The sequence below is a fragment of the Nycticebus coucang genome, chromosome 20 (genome assembly GCF_027406575.1).
Source record: "Nycticebus coucang isolate mNycCou1 chromosome 20, mNycCou1.pri, whole genome shotgun sequence".
Taxonomy (NCBI): Eukaryota; Metazoa; Chordata; class Mammalia; order Primates; family Lorisidae; genus Nycticebus; species Nycticebus coucang.
Window position 1 is genome coordinate 519,830 of NC_069799.1, and position 14,449 is coordinate 534,278.

A 14,449-nucleotide genomic window follows, 5' to 3' on the forward strand; every position below is an offset into this window, starting at 1 on the left:
GACAGTGAACGTTCTGCTTTCTCTCTCTTCTTTTCTGCCTCTTTTACTATCTGAGTTATCTCAAAAACTTTGTCTTCTACCTCTGAAATTCTTTCTTCTGCATGGTCTAACCTGTTGCTGATACTTTCCATTGCTTCTTTAAGTTCCCTGATTGACTGTTTCATTTCCTTCAGCTCTGCTATATCCTTTTTATATTCTTCATATCGTTCATCTCTGATTTGATTCTGTTTTTGGATTTCCTTTTGGTTATTTTCCACTTTATTAGCAGTTTCCTTCATTGTTTCCATCATTTCTTTCATTGTTTTCAACATGTGTATTCTAAATTCCCTTTCTGTCATTCCTAACATTTCTGTATAGGTGGAATCCTCTGCAGTAGCTACCTCATGGTCCCTTGGCGGGGTTGTTCTGGACTGGTTCTTCATGTTGCCTGGAGTTTTCTGCTGATTCTTCCTCATGGGTGATTTCTTTTATCTGTTTCCTTGCCCTAATTTTCCTTTCACTTCCTCTTGCTCTTTAAGTTCTTGTGCCTGTGGACTAAGGGTTACAGGACCAGAAGGGTGAGAAGGTTGAAGAGGAAAAAAGGGGATGAAAGAAAGGAGGACCGAGTGATAAGAAAAAAAAAGAAAGATAGAGAAAGGAGAGGGGGTGGGGATAAGGAATATTGACCAAAAGAAGAGAGGCACAGAAAGAGGGAGACAGGGCAATATAGGTGTACAGTAGGGTACTTTGACACAACCTTAAAAAACCCCCACCTTCTGGGGGTGGCCAGTGGGGTGGTTCCCTTGTGGTCAGCAGCTCTTTGCTAACCTGATCAGACACAGTACCCCACCTCCACCAAGTAGAGAGGAAAGACAAAAATGCTATAAATCAAACCAAAACAAGCAAACAGAAAACTTTACGGGGATAAAATTGGGTGAAAAACCAAGTGATAGCGGTAGAAACACTAGCAAAAATGAAGTTGTAGTTATTAAAAAAGGCAGCAATGGGAAATTATAATTAAACTAGTAAAATTGAGAAAGAAAAAGGGATCTGTATGGAAAAGATTGAAATTAAAAAACAGAAGAACATCAACAACGTCAAAAGAAACAAACAAACAAAAATAACCAAACAAAAAAAAAAAAAAAAGGAAAAAAATACACAACCAAAAACAAAGCAGTTTGTATATGTTATTGAATATTGTCTGGGCAACACGTGGTCTTCTGGGGTATGAGATGTTAGTCACAGTTCTGATACGACTGGAGGCTGCTGATTTCTCAAACCCCAGCAGGTAGACACCCTAAATCTCTCTTCAGCCCCCTTAAAAGGCACTTTGAACTTGTAAACTTGCTGAGCAGAAGCTTTCCCAGCTTTCTCGCTGGAATCACTGCTGAAGTGGCTATCCACTTACCCAGTGTGCCAAAACCGGTCTCACTCTGCCCCTGAGGGTTAGGGCTGCAAGGCGGCTCAGACCCCACCCTTAGGCTACTTGGTTGCTGGGTTACCAGCTCCCACCCGTATCTAGCTCTGCGACCCTGAGGGCGGAGCTTGCCGGGGCAGATCACTGACAATGGTTCCGTGTGACCCACCGCCAAAGACTTTTAGCTCCGTCTGGCTCAGCGGCTCAGACTGGGGCCCTAGACAACGGCCAAAGTTCTCCGCACTCCTGCTCAGACCTTCCCCAAGGCAGTTCAACTCAGTGCCAAGTCCAAGGACATCAAAACAGTTCACAGGTAAGGCCTTTCTGGTTTGCAGTCTCGCTGCTACTGAACTTACAGTTGTGGGCGGGTTTAGACGGATTGAACACACGCGACCACTTGCCGGTTTTCCACTGTTTTAGTCCTCCTCTTGGGGTCCAGAAGTCTCTTGCTGACTCCCTGTATCCTCATAGGAGTGATGATAGGCAGATCTCACCAGCCAGAGATGCCTGGAGTCCTATCTCCCCAGACTCACGGTGCCCAGATGCAAGGAAGCTGTTACTCGGCTGCCATCTTGCTCCGCCTCCCCGCATCTCAATAACATTTTTAAAACAAGTGCTATTAGTCTGGCTGCATACATACATGAAAAAAATTTTAAAGCATGTATGAAATGAATACACATTAAATTTATGATAATGGGGGATGAAAGATTTAGGATCGGAGTGCTTCACCGTATATCTAGCTTATTTCTATAAATGATGACAAGGATAATTGTAATATCTGAAGTAAAATGTGGCAAAATGTTAAGGCTAATCTGTTAAGTCTTCATAGTTGCCATGCCAAGGTTATTTTGTATACTAACATGTAAATTACTAAATTTTCCATAATTTATCAGTTTAAAACTTTTGTCATCCTCTAAAGGAAAACACATTTAAAGATAATTTTTTTAAAACCTGGGTATTTATACCAACAGCTTCTTCTAAATGAGCCAATTCAGAAACCAACATCTACAGGACATGAAATCAGTACTCAAGGTATTTTAAATATGACATACAACTTAAACTTACATTAAATGAAATACTCACATAATAGTTCTCATTTATTTGAACCATGGGTGCATTTACACAGGCCCCTAGACATTCCACCTCTATAAGAGTGAAAAGTTTGTCAGGTGTAGTCTCCCCAACCTTTATTCCTAAAAATATAAATAATCTCCATTAGGTCCAGGTTATACTTTGACAGAAATTCAGTTTAAGAAAAAGAAAACCCATAATACATTACAGAGATATACAGTAAGTATTTAAGAGTATTACATTTCTTTAAAAAAGAAAAAAAAATTATGTAATTAGAACATGCAAGGATTGCTTTTCCTTTTTTTTTTTTTTTTTTTGCAACAGAGTCTCACTTTATCACCCTCAGTAGAGTGCCATGGCATCACAGATCACAACAACCTCAGACTCCTGGGCTCAAGCGATTCTCTTGCCTCAGCCTCTTGAGTAGCTGGAACTACAGGCACCTGCCACAACGCCTGGCTATTTTTTAGAGTCAGGAGTCTCACTTTTGTTCAGGCTGGTCTTGAACTCCTGAGCTCAGGCAGTCTGACTGCCTTGGCCTCCCAGAGTGCTGGGATTACAGGTGTGAGCCATGGCGCTGTTTTTTTTGTTTGTTTGTTTTGTTTTTGAGACAGTTTCATTTAGTCACCCTTGGTAGAGTGCCATGGCATTGTAGTTCACAGCAACCTCAAACTCATGGGCTCAAGTGTTCTCTTGCCTCAGGCTCCTGGGTGCCTGCCACAATACCCAGCTAATTTTTAGAGAAAGGGTCTCATTTTTGGTCAGGCTGGTCTCAAACTCCTGAGCTCAAGCAATCCAACCATTTCAGCCTCCCAGACTGCTGGAATTACAGGCATGAGGCATAGCCCATGCAAGGATTTAAGCAAATGTCTTCCTTTGTAAAACAATCAAACTTCAGCAAACCCATCTCTAGTGTTTATTATTATATAGCAGTGCATCAGACTATATTTTCATTTTGATTGTGAAAATTAAACTAAAATTAGTCACACTATATGATTAGCAAAAACTCAGAAAATACCTAATATCAAAGATTATTAAGGTTACGAAGAAAATGGGTACTCTCATATGTTTAAGGAACACAATTTGGAAAAATATGATAAAGTCTAACTCATCAATTCTACTTCTTGTAAATAACCTCAGTATTTAATAGGACAAGTATGCAAAGATGTATATACATGAAAGTAATTGCAGAGTAACTTAATTTATAATAGAAAAACAAAGCAGAACATATATTGTGCCAAAATAAAGTATAAAAAGCAAACATAGACATAGTATATTTATGTATTTAATAATCAATATGATATAAAATCTGTAATACACCCAACTGTTATCAGAATTTATACATTAGAGCTCAGGAGTCGAATTTTGAGCTGACTTCAACTTTCTGTTCGAATATTTCAATACTGCCCAACTATTTTTACAACATGCAAGTACTCTATACTTAATAACAAAATTAAACGATAAGTCCTTTTCTTGCATTTGACATATGTAGGTATAAATGCAGCAATGGCATTTTGTATGGAAAAAATCCCCATTTACTTTTTAAATGCTACTATTATATAATAACACCTATTTCAAATGCCCCTTCCTGAAGCATTTTTACTACACTCTTATTTGTTCCATGGCTGCTTTAGAAGAATATATGCATTATAATAGTCATTTTTACATGTCACATGCTATCACACAGTAAGTGAAACAATTTTCTAAACAATGAAAATTTTAACACTCCTCGAAGCTTTTCAAGCAAACTTAATGATTTAGAAAGAAAAGATAACAGATAACTCAGCTTTGAGGCTAAGAACTAAGGTAGAACACAAAATTGGAAGAAATAAAGGCAGTAACAGACAGCCTTCTACCAGGGAAATAACAGATCCAAGAAGCTGGTGGAAGTTGGAAACCCCAAGAAGATAGAAATATGTCAAATCAATAAAGACAATTTTACTTTTTATCAAAGTCACAATATAATGTATCCCATACCAAGCTTTTTCTGAATTGCTTCCAGGATGCTGTCAGAGTTTCCAAGCCTGCAAGGGGTAGTAGTGCAGACCTGAATGTGATATTTTCCAACTGGCTTTCGATTATACATTGTATAAAAAGTTGCTACTTCATATACTCTCATTGGAGGTACTTGTAAAACTTCTGCAACCTAAAATATTAGGACATTTTAAAATATTAATTGAGCTTTTTAGGTATGTTGTAAAAAGTACAATTTCAACATTGCCTCAATTTGGTAAAAATAGAAAAGTTCTTCAAAAGTGGAAAACATTCTTGTATTGATAATTACAAGATATAAACACTTCAATTTTTGCAGACATCTTACACTTAAATCACACAGAGCACAGAAATTAGTGGAGTCATAGCACTGCCTGCTCCTTCTACCCTACTCCTCATCTCTGAGAAAGGATATTCTTTTTCCCTTAATCTCTACTTTGACCAACTCATATTTTGTCATTTTAATAGTCTAAATGGCAAAAATTTAGTGGTCAAATCCCAATAAAGTAAACAATTAGATTTTTAAAACCCTACACAATTTTTCAAAAAAGCCTTGATGTTACTTGTGAGGTACAGTACCTGCAAATGGTACTGCAAAAGAAAAAAGGTTGAGAATCAAAGCTATTAGTCCATATTTGTTTACATATCTACATTTAGATATCTCTGCATACATCTCACACACACATACATCTCACATACATCTCACATTCTTCTCCAGAATAATCCAAAACACAACTTTCATTTCATATCACAATACTCTTTCAATAGCTGGATATAATAGACAAGTACTTCCCAACCCTTTGCATCAAGGCATGAATAGAAAATACCTGTTTTGATGTCCCAGGGTTCGGGACTAAGAGGGCCACTATCTCAGCATGCCTCTCTTAGTCAGCAATTCTATTAGGGAAAACAAGGCTTTCTAGATGTTTGCTAGGGCTGCTCCTTATACAGTTGATCATGACTATAATCATAGCTATAACTTTCTCGGTGACCTGATACCATTAAGACTTCCTATCTGACACTCTTAAAATTATACATATTATATGTAGTATGCCCACATTCTAACATAAAAGAAGAGGTCATTAAATGAAATTCAGATGAAAAAAAATGTAGAGCTTTATCAGGAATTCTCAATGAAATGTATTCTCAAAAGACATCAAATCATGGCTTGATTGTGACACACAAACTAGCTGTGCTATTTAATCCAGTGATTCTAAACCAGGAATGTATGTGAATCTGGGGAGCTCTCTACCAAAATGTACATGCTAGAGCCCTACTACTTAAGTAGGTTAACAAACCTGGACGGGGGCCCTGATTTGTCTAATTTGAAAAAGCTCTCCCCTGGAATTCTCCCACACACCTCCCTATGTCTTAGTGACACAGAGATAATTAGTGAGCTTAAGGATTTTTTTGTTGTAAGGTTGGGTGTTAGTTGAGTGCTTCTTGGATTGGGGAGGAGGAGGGGAAACAGCATTAGAAGTCCCAAATGTAAAGTGAAAAGCATCTTGATTCTATTCTCTGTACACTGACTATAGGCACAAGCCACCATACACAGCTTATTTCTTAAACGTTCTGACATTTAGTTTCTTACTTATTTTTCTCTGCTAAGCTTGTGAATAAGACTCAATAAGACTTCTGACAGGCCTGCCATTATTAAAAACATGAATTTTTACAAAAGTCCCCCAAACCATAATTAGAAACACATACCTAAATCATTATTTAGAAAAGTAGGCTATTTAGCTTAAAATAATGTAACTCCCAAAGAAATGTGATTTATTGAAAAAGTAACCACCTGACTATGTTCACTCAGGACCTTACCTCACTAAACTTGCTTTATAACATTTTTCACAGTGAAGAAAATACTAACGGTCCTCACAGTGTTAGTGTACTGTGCACACAAAGCAAATAAGAGGTCAATAAACTAAATCTAAAATTTGCATTAGGGATTCTATTCGATAAACCAAGAGCATTCATATTCTTCAAGAAAGATGATGATCGAGCCTAACAGTTTTAATCCAGTGACGTCTACAGAGTGATAACAATGACGTACAGCAGCATCTCCATGACATTCGAGTAGAAACTGCACTGATTTGGAAATGAATTCAGTCCTAGCTCTATCATTGAGAAATTATTACATAATAATTGGACATCTACCTTGTTCAAAACATTGCCAGGGAAGAAGTCAGTCCAGAGAAAAATCAAAGATATTTTCCACTATAAAATATGGCTTAGTTGTAGAATTCTCATAAGAATCAAATAGTATATGGGGTTTTCTTTCTTTTTTTTTTTTATTAAGGGGAAAGCGCAAATGCAGTCCCCCACTAACACAAATTATGCAGTAGAGTTTCCCACATTTGGGGAAATCGCAGGGGTCAGCACATCCGAAGTACATTGGATGAGCCTTGCCCTGGGAAAACCACCTTTGTGATCATGGTATCTCCCCTTCCAAGTAAGTATAGCATATGTTTTTTTTGTTTGTTTTTGTTTCTTTTTTGAGAAAAAGTCTCACTTTGTTGCCCTCGGTAGAGTGCCATGGCATCACAGCTCACAGCAACCTCAAACTCTTGGGTTTAAACGATTCTCTTGCCTCAGCCTCCCAACTAGCTGGAACTAAAGGCACCCGTCACAATGATAGGCTATTTTTTGTTCCAGTTGTCATTATTGTTTAGCAGGCTGGCTGAGTTGGAACCCACCTGCCTCGGTGTGTGTGGCTGGCGCCCTAACCACTGAGCTATGAGCACTGAGCCAGTACGTGGTTTTTGTATAGTACTTTGTAAATGATATACTATATTGCCACACAAATGTAATTATATTATTAGGATATAAATAAACTTGAAATTTGGATTACTGCTGAAAGCTATTAGAAAAATAAACAAATCTTAAAATATGTACAAAGAGATTAACTTCATATTGTTAGCCGAAATGGGTCACTCATATCATTTTTGCAGGTTCCACGGTAGCAAAAATACTACATATTATATAAATTTTTGTTAAAGCCTATAATCAAAGATGTACAATACTAAAAAGACTCATACTAGCTATACCTGGATCTTTTTCTCCCTGTAATTCTAATGTTTAAATGTTATGCTAATTTTCAGAATATCTTGATGCTAAATTATACACATCTGGGATCTTTTATCTTTATTGTAACTGTTTCAAACCTTTTTGGGGGGTGGGGGTGGGGGGGACAAAGTCTTACTCTGTCACCCAGGTTAGAGTGCCATGGTGTCAGCAACCTCAAACTCATGGGTTCAAGTGATCCTCCTGCCTCAGCCTCCTTGAGTAGTTGGGATTACATGGGCCCACCACCATGCCTGGCTAGTTGTTCCAGTTTTTAGTAGACAAGGAGTCTTGTTCTTGCTCAGGCTGGTCTCAAACTCTTGAGCTTAGCTCCCAGAGCACAGGCATGAGCCACTGAATCTGGTTCAGCCCCCTCAAAAAACCTTCTTTCACCATAATACTTCTTCTATTTTCTGCAAAGATATAAAGCTTAAAGGAACCAACAAAAAACAAATATAACTCAAGGAAACATATAAATGACTAAAGGGCTCCAAACTCCTAGGTTCTGACACTGGAGATTATCAGGGTAATCTCTACATAAGGAAGTTATCATACACAATCTCTCCTCTTTTCCAACTAAAGTAAAAATGAGTAAATTTAAAGGAATAGAAATTATTCCATGCATCTTCTCGGACCATCATGGAATAAAACTTGAATTGAGTAACAACAGGAATCTGCATACTCATACAAAAACATGGAAGTTAAATAACCTTATGCTGAATGATAGCTGGGTCAGAGATGAGATTAAGAAAGAAATCGCCAATTTTTTGGAACAAAACGACAATGAAGACACAAACTATCAGAACCTCTGGGACACCGCAAAGGCAGTTCTAAGAGGGAAATTTGTAGCACTGCAAGCCTTCCTCAAGAGAACGGAAAGAGAGGAAGTTAACAACTTAATGGGACATCTCACACAACTGGAAAAGGAAGAAAATTCCAACCCCAAACCCAGTAGAAGAAAAGAAATAACCAAAATTAGGTTTTCTCTCCCGCTGATGCTTGCTGCTGGCTGTGCTGTGCGTGTGCGCGGCCGCAGCTGTGGTGGTTTTCTGGATGATAAACAGTGGCTCACTGCCATCTCTCCTTACCACAAGGAAGTCGGACAGTGGAACAAATTATGAGAGAAATATATCATGAATGGATAGTCCTTCAGGGCGGAGCAAGATGGCAGCCGAGTAACAGCTTCCTTGCATCTGGGCACCGTGAGTCTGCTGAGATAGGACTCCAGGCATCTCTGGCTGGTGGGAACTGCCTATCATCACTCCTATGAGGATACAGGGAGTCAGCAAGAGACTTCTGGACCCCAAGAGGAGGAATAAAACAGTGGAAAACCGGCAAGTGGTCGCGTGTGCTCAATCCGTCTAAACCCGCCCACAACTGTAAGTTCAGTAGCAGCGAGACTGCAAACCAGAAAGGCCTTACCTGTGAACTGTTTTGATGTCCTTGGACTTGGCACTGAGTTGAACTGCCTTGGGGAAGGCCTGAGCGGGAGTGCGGAGAACTTTGGCCGTTGTCTAGGGCCCCAGTCTGAGCCGCTGAGCCAGACGGAGCTAAAAGTCTTTGGCGGTGGGTCACACGGAACCATTGTCAGTGATCTGCCCCGGCAAGCTCCGCCCTCAGGGTCGCAGAGCTAGATACGGGTGGGAGCTGGTAACCCAGCAACCAAGTAGCCTAAGGGTGGGGTCTGAGCCGCCTTGCGGCCCTAACCCTCAGGGGCAGAGTGAGACCGGTTTTGGCACACTGGGTAAGTGGATAGCCACTTCAGCAGTGATTCCAGCGAGAAAGTTGGGAAAGCTTCTGCTCAGCAAGTTTACAAGTTCAAAGTGCCTTTTAAGGGGGCTGAAGAGAGATTTAGGGTGTCTACCTGCTGGGGTTTGAGAAATCAGCAGCCTCCAGTCGTATCAGAACTGTGACTAACATCTCATAACCCAGAAGACCATATGTTGCCCAGACAATATTCAATAACATATACAAACTGCTTTGGTTTTGGTTGTGTATTATTTTCTTTTTTTTGTTTGTTTGTTTCTTTTGACGTTGTTGATGTTCTTTTGTTTTTTAATTTCAATCTTTTCCATACAGATCCCTTTTTCTTTCTCAACTTTACTAGTTTAATTATAATTTCCCATTGCTGCCTTTTTAATAACTACAACTTCATTTTTGCTAGTGTTTCTACCGCTATCCCTTGGTTTTTCACCCAATTTTATCCCCGTAAAGTTTTCTGTTTGCTTGTTTTGGTTAGCTTTATAGCATTTTTGTCTTTCCTCTCTACTTGGTGGAGGTGGGGTACTGTGGCTGATCAGGTTAGCAAACAGCTGCTGACCTCAAGGGAACCACCCCACTGGCCACCCCCAGAAGGTGGGGTATTTTAAGGTTGTGTCAAAGTACCCTACTGTACACCTATATTGCCCGGTCTCCCTCTTTCTGTGCCTCTCTTCTTTTTGTCAATATTCCTTATCCCCACCACCTCTCCTTTCTCTATCTTTCCTTTTTTTTCTTATCACTCGGTCCTCCTTTCTTTCATCCCCTTTTTTCCTCTTCAACCTTCTCACCCTTCTGGTCCTGTAACCCTTAGTCCACAGGCACAAGAACTTAAAGAGCAAGAGGAAGTGAAAGGAAAATTAGGGCAAGGAAACAGATAAAAGAAATCACCCATGAGGAAGAATCAGCAGAAAACTCCAGGCAACATGAAGAACCAGTCCAGAACAACCCCGCCAAGGGACCATGAGGTAGCTACTGCAGAGGAGTCCACCTATACAGAAATGTTAGGAATGACAGAAAGGGAATTTAGAATACACATGTTGAAAACAATGAAAGAAATGATGGAAACAATGAAGGAAACTGCTAATAAAGTGGAAAATAACCAAAAGGAAATCCAAAAACAGAATCAAATCAGAGATGAACGATATGAAGAATATAAAAAGGATATAGCAGAGCTGAAGGAAATGAAACAGTCAATCAGGGAACTTAAAGATGCAATGGAAAGTATCAGCAACAGGTTAGACCATGCAGAAGAAAGAATTTCAGAGGTAGAAGACAAAGTTTTTGAGATAACTCAGATTGTAAAAGAGGCAGAAAAGAACACAGAGAAAGCAGAACGTTCATTGTCAGAATTATGGGACTTTATGAAGCATTGCAACATACGAGTTATAGGAATTCCAGAAGGGGAAGAAGAATGCCCCAGAGGAATGGAAGCCATACTAGAGAATATTATAAAAGAAAATTTCCCAAATATCACCAAAGATTCTGACACACTGCTTTCAGAGGGCTATCGGACCCCGGGTCGCCTCAACTCTAACCGAGCTTCTCCAAGACACATTGTGATGAACCTGTCCAAAGTCAAGACAAAAGAAAAGATTCTGCAAGCTGCCAGGAGTAAGCGCCAGTTGACTTAAAGGGGCAAATCCACCAGAGTGACCGCAGACTTCTCTAATGAAACTTTCCAAGCAAGAAGACAATGGTCATCTACCTTTAATCTACTTAAACAGAACAATTTTCAGCCCAGAATGCTGTACCCTGCTAAGCTAAGCTTCAAAATTGACGGAGAAATCAAATCATTTACGGATATACAAACATTGAGGAAATTCTCCACAACAAGACCAGCTCTACAGGAAATACTTCAACCTGTTCTGCACACTGACCACCACAATGGATCAGCAGCAAAGTAAGAACTCACAAATCAAAGGACAGAACCTAACCTCCACACTGATGCAAAAGATAAAACTAAGCAATGGACTCTCACCAAATAAGACGAATAGAATACTACCACACTTATCAATTATCTCCATAAATGTTAATGGCTTGAATTCCCCACTGAAGAGACATAGATTGGCTGACTGGATCAAAAAACACAAGCCATCCATTTGCTGTCTGCAAGAAACACATCTGGCTTCAAAAGACAAATTAAAGCTCCGAGTCAAGGGTTGGAAGACAATTTTTCAGGCAAATGGAATTCAGAAGAAAAGAGGAGTTGCAATCTTATTTTCAGATACATGTGGATTTAAAGCAACTAAAGTCAAAAAAGACAAAGATGGTCACTTTATATTGGTCAAGGGAAAACTACAACAAGAAGACATTTCAATTCTAAATATTTATGCACCCAATTTAAATGCCCCCAGATTCTTGAAGCAGACCTTACTCAGACGGAGCAATATGATATTTGATAATACCATCATAACAGGGGACTTTAACACTCCTCTTACAGAGCTGGACAGATCATCTAAACAGAAATTAAACAAAGATATAAGAGATTTAAATGAGGCCCTAGAACAACTATGCTTGATAGACGCATGTAGAACACTCCACCCCAAAGATAAAGAATTTACATTCTTCTCATCACCCCATGAAACATTCTCCAAAATTGATCATATCCTGGGACACAAAACAAATATCAACAGAATCAAAAGAATTGAAATTTTACCTTGTATCTTTTCAGACCATAAGGCACTAAAGGTGGAACTCAACTCCATCAAAAATGCTCAACCCCACCCAAAAGGCATGGAAATTAAACAATCTTCTGTTGAATAACAGATGGGTGCAGGAAGAAATAAAACAGGAAATCATTAACTTCCTTGAGCATAACAACAATGAAGACACAAGCTACCAAAACCTGTGGGATACTGCAAAAGCAGTTTTGAGAGGAAAATTCATCGCTTTAGATGCCTACATTCGAAAAACAGAAAGAGAGCACATCAACAATCTCACAAGAGATCTTATGGAATTGGAAAAAGAAGAACAATCTAAGCCTAAACTCAGTAGAAGAAAAGAAATATCCAAAATCAAATCAGAGATCAATGAAATTGAAAACAAAAGAATCATTCAAAAAATTAATGAAACAAGGAGTTGGTTTTTCGGAAAAATAAATAAAATAGATAAACCATTGGCCAGACTAACTAGAAATAGAAAAGTAAAATCTCTAGTAACCTCAATCAGAAACGATAAAGGGGAAATAACAACTGATCCCACAGAGATACAAGAGATCATCTCTGAATACTACCAGAAACTCTATGCCCAGAAATTTGACAATGTGAAGGAAATGGATCAATATTTGGAATCACACCCTCTCCCTAGACTTAGCCAGGAAGAAATAGACCTCCTGAACAGACCAATTTCAAGCACTGAGATCAAAGAAACAATAAAAAAGCTTCCAACTAAAAAATGCCCTGGTCTAGATGGCTTCACTCCAGAATTCTATCAAACCTTCAAGGAAGAGCTTAGTCCTGTACTGCAGAAATTATTGCAAAAAATTGAGGAAGAAGGAATCTACCCCAACACATTCTATGAAGCAAACATCACCCTGATACCAAAACCAGGAAAAGACCCAAACAAAAAGGAGAATTTCAGACCAATCTCACTCATGAATATAGATGGAAAAATTCTCAACAAAATCCTAGCCAATAGATTAGAGCTTATCATCAAAAAAGTCATTCATCATGATCAAGTAGGCTTCATCCCAGGGATGCAAGGCTGGTTTAACATACGCAAGTCCATAAACGTTATCCACCATATTAACAGAGGCAAAAATAAAGATCACATGATCCTCTCAATAGATGCAGAAAAAGCATTTGATAAAATCCAGCATCCTTTTCTAATTAGAACACTGAAGAGTATAGGCATAGGTGGCACATTTCTAAAACTGATTGAAGCTATCTATGACAAACCCACAGCCAATATTTTACTGAATGGAGTAAAACTCAAAGCTTTTCCTCTCAGAACTGGAACCAGACAAGGTTGTCCTCTGTCACCTTTACTATTCAACGTAGTGCTGGAAGTTCTAGCCAATACAATGAGGCAAGACAAGGAAATAAAGGGAATCCAAATGGGAGCAGAGGCGGTCAAACTCTCCCTCTTTGCTGACGACATTATCTTATACTTAAGAGAACCCCAAAGACTCAACCACAAGACTCCTAGAAGTCATCAAAAAATACAGTAATGTTTCAGGATATAAAATCAATGTCCACAAGTCAGTAGACTTTGTATACACCAATAACAGTCAAGATGAGAAGCTAATTGAGGACACAACTCCCTTCACCATAGTCTCATAGAAAATGAAATACCTAGGAATATACCTAACGAAGGAGGTGAAGGACCTCTATAAAGAAAACTATGAACTCCTCAGAAAGGAAATAGCAGAGCATTTTAACAAATGGAAGAACATACCATGCTCATGGATGGGAAGAATCAACATTGTTAAAATGTCTATACTTCCCAAAGCAATCTACCTATTCAATGCCATTCCTATCAAAGTACATACATCGTACTTTCAAGATTTGGAAAAAATGATTCTGCGTTTTGTATGGAACCGGAAAAAACCCCTTATGGCTAAGGCAGTTCTTAGTAACAAAAATAAAGGTGGGGGCATCAGCATACCAGATTTTACTCTGTACTACAAAGCCATAGTGGTCAAGACAGCATGGTACTGGCACAAAAACAGAGACATAGACACTTGGAATCGAATTGAAAACCAACAAATGAAACTAACATCTTACAAAAACCTAATCTTCGATAAACCAAACAAGAACTTACCTTGGGGAAAAGACTCCCTATTCAATAAATGGTGTTGGGAGAATTGGATGTCTACATGTAAAAGACTGAAACTGGACCCACACCTTTCCCCACTCACAAAAATTGATTCAAGATGGATAAAGGACTTAAATTTAAGGCATGAAACAATAAAAATCCTCAAAGAAAGCATAGGAAAAACACTGGAAGATATTGGCCTGGGGGAAGACTTCATGAAGAAGACTGCCATGGCAATTGCAACAACAACAAAAAGAAACAAATGGGCCTTCATTAAACTGAAAAGCTTCTGTACAGCTAAGGAGACAATAACCAAAGCAAAGAGACAACCCACACAATGGGAAAGGATATTTGCATATTTTCAATCAGACAAAAGCTTGATAACCAGAATCTATAGAGAACTCAAATTAATCC

The 14,449-nt window shown here is 38.8% G+C and overlaps 1 protein-coding gene and 1 non-coding gene across 2 annotated transcripts in view; both read right to left on the minus strand.

The window, feature by feature from the left end:
• The window catches only part of LOC128573085 (NADH dehydrogenase [ubiquinone] flavoprotein 2, mitochondrial-like), a 114,145-nt gene that overhangs the window by 24,890 nt on the left and 74,806 nt on the right, over window positions 1-14,449 (minus strand). The window contains exons 4-5 of the mRNA XM_053573287.1: window positions 4,445-4,613; window positions 2,480-2,589 (exon numbers count right to left, since the gene is read on the minus strand). Coding sequence (XP_053429262.1) covers window positions 2,480-2,589; window positions 4,445-4,613 — 279 coding nt within the window. The remainder of the gene's footprint in view (window positions 1-2,479; window positions 2,590-4,444; window positions 4,614-14,449) is intronic.
• LOC128573220 (U1 spliceosomal RNA) lies at window positions 6,753-6,916 on the minus strand. Its single transcript, XR_008376377.1, has one exon. It is a non-coding gene; the product is annotated as a U1 spliceosomal RNA (small nuclear RNA).